The sequence below is a fragment of the Seriola lalandi genome, unplaced genomic scaffold, assembly GCF_002814215.2.
Source record: "Seriola lalandi dorsalis isolate HSWRI2012SDOR001 ecotype SW California unplaced genomic scaffold, Sedor1 jcf7180002054615, whole genome shotgun sequence".
In the NCBI taxonomy this organism is placed as follows: Eukaryota; Metazoa; Chordata; class Actinopteri; order Carangiformes; family Carangidae; genus Seriola; species Seriola lalandi.
The window spans coordinates 44,438-48,967 of NW_019525168.1; the positions used below are offsets into that span (position 1 = coordinate 44,438).

Here is a 4,530-nt window from a genome sequence, read left to right on the forward strand (position 1 = left end):
GTCCCTGACAACCTCTGTGTCTCGTTTACACACTCGTTAGCAACAGAGACGCGAAAGCTTCAGGAATCTGGACTGGAGTATTTACTGACTGATTTTATGTTGGAGAATTAAAGGTGAAAATGTCTTGAGCTTGTTTTGAACACAGACCTGATTTCAGTCATCAACCAAAACACATTCAACAAACCAGAGACTTCAGGACCAGGGAACAGGAAGTGACAACACGATAAATGATTTCCTGGTTTTAGGATCATTCCTGCAGAACTCTGTGATGCATGTTCCATGTTCTCCTCTGGCGCCACCCTCAGGCGACAGTGTTACATTTTTCATTGTGAGATTGTCATGTTTACTGAGGTCCAGAGGAGATGAAGCTTTAAACCCGACATGGCTCTACCCTGTTCTGTTCAGCTGCTGTACTGAGTTCCACTGTGTTCTACTGAGTTCTACTGAGTTCCACTGTCTGTGCTGCAGAGGGGAAGCACCACATCAAACCAGCTCCAAAAGGCTCTTTGTCTTCCCTGTCTTTGTGTGTCTACGTCCCACACACACTCAGCATGAGAGTGTCCTCTGTCTCCAGCTCCGTCCTCGGCCCACACACCAGAATACCACAGAGGGACGGCGTGAACTTCTCCCTCACTCATTGTCTGGAACACCCCGCTCTTTTCTTTGTCTGTCACTTCCTCATCGACACAATCTCCATCATTTCTCAGATTGGTGACCTCGCCCGACTCCCACGTCACCATGACTTCACCGGGCGGCAGCTGCAGTCGAGACGGTTACCACAACGCCGAGTCTGGAGACCAGGGACAGAGGAAACTCCATCAGACCACTTTCACTGTGTGTAAAAATCTGTGAATTTCATGTGTCGCCACCATCAGCTGAGGAAACGCCAAGGCGTGTTGTCATGGAAACATAGTGGTGACTTCTCAAGGCCACAGCGAAGTCTCAACAAAGTCCTCACAAACAGAGGCTGTGTTTCCCACAGGAACCCCCCCGATAACCACTCAGCTGATGAACATGAATGAATCCCAAAGTGACGTCCCTGTTTTAAATAAATTAACATGAAACAGTTGTTAATGTATTCATTATTATTATTTTTACACGGTAAATGTTTTATTAAATTTAGTAAGAAAATGATCAAGTTATAAAATATAAAATCTACAGCAGTATTCACCATGTGAGCACGTTGCCACCCAGTGTCTGTGGACAGAACTGCAGCTGTTCCTTCACTGCAGAACACGTCTGCGATTCAGTTTTATTGTTGATCAGATGTTAATATTATTATTCATATATTGTTAATTCTGAGTTAATACAGAGAAGAAGAACTCTCAGTGGAGGACAGTCAGTTACAGACCAGCGGAGTCAGCACCAGGGTCCAGATCCAGCTCAGAGGATACTTCTCCTTTAATAACACGACCAGGTCAAAGGTCAAACCAGTAGACTTCCTCATACTCCTGGCTGTGGGTGGAGCTTCAGGAGGAGGAACCTGAGGTGGTGGTTCAGGCACCACAGCTGGATGGAGGTGTGGTCCTCCTCCTGGTCAGCAGAGGTTTTGTCCTGGAGACACAGTCCTGATGTGATGATCTACAGACACAGGTCTGCACAGGGACAGAAAGAGGACAGAGGAGGTGAAGAACATGTAAGGGTCAGATAAGAGGTGGTCACTATGACAACACATCCAGACTGAGGCAGAGAGACAGGAGGAGACTCTGTTGGAGCTTCACCTGGTGTAAAGTCGACTGTTGGTTCAGGACGTCAACAGCCTCAATCACAGGCTCAGGATCAGGTTCCAGGTGGTCTGTAGGTCTGTAGTGGGTCTTATGCATTTACACTGATGCATCTCATGTACATTTTATCACACACATATATATATATATATATATATATATATATATAAAAAAAGGTTGATGATGTTCTTAGAAGAAGACTGCCACCTTCTGGACACTGTGCAAATTACATTTACTGTATATGATGAACCATGTCTCAGACTGTGTATTATATTTATAGAAAACTCTTGCAAGACTTCAGGTGTGAACAGTAATATGCAGTTTTTGTTTAATCATTGTGGAAATATAATAAATATATTAAATATGAAACTAGTGGAAATAAATAAATGAGACTTTTTTATTCGTAGCACTGAGTAACCAAACATGACAAACTCTATACATCAATACAGGTTTGTAAGATTTTCTTTATTATATGGTTTGATTTGTATTTAAAAAACTTCACAACTAACATTGTAACATTAAACGCTGTAACATTTATAATATTTATCAGATTTTTAACACTGTAACATACAGAATGTGTTTTTTGTTAAAAGCGTGTTGAAGATTTGACTGCTGTGACTGTAAACTACATTACTCTTTTTATACGTGTGTGTGTGTGTGTGTGTGTGTGTGTGTGTGTGTGTGTTCAGAGATGCTGGTACAGCCACAGCACTGTGTTGAGGAAGCAGTCGACCTGTGTGTCCACTCTGGACAGTGAGTGTCCGTCTTCTGAAAACCACAGGAGCCTGGAACAGAAACGAAATCAGGCTGAATAATCACAATCTTTAGTCTTAATGTTATGATGTGTTTGTCAAACAGGAAGTGGACAGGAAGTAAGAGGGGCGTGCTGTTGTACCTGACAGGTGAGTCTCTGCTCTTCAGAGCTTTGTAGAGCTCCAGACCCTGATGAGGAGACACTCTCCTGTCTCTGCCTCCCAGCATCAGCAGCACTGGAGCCTTGATCTACACACAAACACACACAGTCTGTACAGAGGTATGTTACCACATACGACAAGGTTTCCTTCAGTGGCACCTGCAGTAAACACACCTATAAACACCTATACACACACCTATACACACCTACATGCACCTATACACACCTATAAACACCTATAAACATCTATACACACACCTATATACCTATATAAATACGTGCATGCACCTATACACACCTACACACACACCTATACACACCTATAAACACCTATATACACACCAACATGTACCTATACACACCTACATACACCTATAAACACCAATATACACCTATATACACCTACACACACCTATACACACCTATATAAACAAATATACACTTATACACACCTACATACACCTGTATACACCTATACAGACACACCTATATACACCTATACACACCTTCACACACATATACACATCTATATTCACTTATACAAACCTAGACACCTACATACACGTATACACACCTACATACACGTATACACACCTACATAAACCTATACACACCTATACACACCTATATACACTATATACACCTATACACACCTATATACACCTACAGTAAACACACCTACATACACCTATACACACCTATATATACAGTATATACACCTATATACACCTATATACACCTACAGTAAACACACCTACATACACCTATATACACCTATACACACCTGTATACACCTACAGTAAACACACCTACATACACCTATACACACCTACATACACACCTATATATACAGTATATACACCTATACACACCTGTATACACATATATACACCTGTACACACCTGTATACACCTGTATACCTACATAACAAGGTCCTGTGTGTAGCAGACCGGTTGGATGTTCATTATCCACTGGATGAATCAGTTCAAACATTAGCTCAAAAAGAAGGAGAAACTACTGATGTTTCATCACGACCTCTTGACCTCTTGACTTTTCCTCGAGCAGCACAAAGGCTCAGACACATTTTACAGCTACGACTGATACGACTGTAGGAACAGTGACGGTCACAGTCTGAGGTCTCATGGACACCACAGGCTCTACAGGCAGCTTTGTAAAACACACAATATGTTATGTGAAGATGACCACTAAAAGACTGTGTAAAGTGTGTGTGTGTCTGACCTGAGCAGCGTGTTTGATGGGAGACTTCTCCAACATGGCCGCCAGAGCTTCACTGGTGGGGATCTGATCGTACGAGAACTGCAGCCCGACACTGGAGTAACGCCTCGAGACAGAGAGAAGAAGAAGAGTCAAACTGTGGTCTGAATGTTTGTAATAATGTGTGTGTGTGTGTGTGTGTGTGTGTGTGTGTGTCTCACCAGTCCACTATGTCACTGGTTCCCAGTAAAGTTGCAGCGTTGATGACAGGGTTCCTGGCTGCACACGCTCTGTAGAAATCTGGGTACTGACCAACCAGGTGACAGGACAGGAAACCCCCGTGAGAACCACCAATCACAGCCAAGCGTTTAGGGTCAAGGGTCAGGTCGCTCTGCAGCACAGTGAGCACGGCCCTCTGGTAAAAGACAGTGAGAACAAATAGGTGACAGTGTGATTCAGAGACATTAATGGAGGAACACAGGACTGACTGAAGACCTGGTCACCAAACAGGTTTCCATCAGCTCCGACTGCTGGTCACCAAACAGCTGATTATTTAAGTGCAGATAATACTTTACAAAATTATTCTTTATTTACTTTATTATATTTTCATGTATTTACTTTACTTCATTGATTATTAAATGACTCTGGATCAAACAGAGGAAGAGCTCATACCTGAAC

The 4,530-nt window shown here is 42.6% G+C and overlaps 1 protein-coding gene across 1 annotated transcript in view; it reads right to left on the minus strand.

The window, feature by feature from the left end:
• Positions 1-2,170: 2,170 nt before the first annotated feature.
• Positions 2,171-4,530, minus strand: part of apeh2 (acylaminoacyl-peptide hydrolase 2) — a 9,264-nt gene continuing 6,904 nt past the window's right edge. Inside the window, exons 13-16 of the mRNA XM_087177623.1 lie at positions 4,074-4,347; positions 3,877-3,979; positions 2,620-2,726; positions 2,171-2,509 (exon numbers count right to left, since the gene is read on the minus strand). Of these exons, the coding sequence (XP_087033749.1) occupies positions 2,410-2,509; positions 2,620-2,726; positions 3,877-3,979; positions 4,074-4,347 (584 nt within the window). The 3' untranslated portion in view covers positions 2,171-2,409. The remainder of the gene's footprint in view (positions 2,510-2,619; positions 2,727-3,876; positions 3,980-4,073; positions 4,348-4,530) is intronic.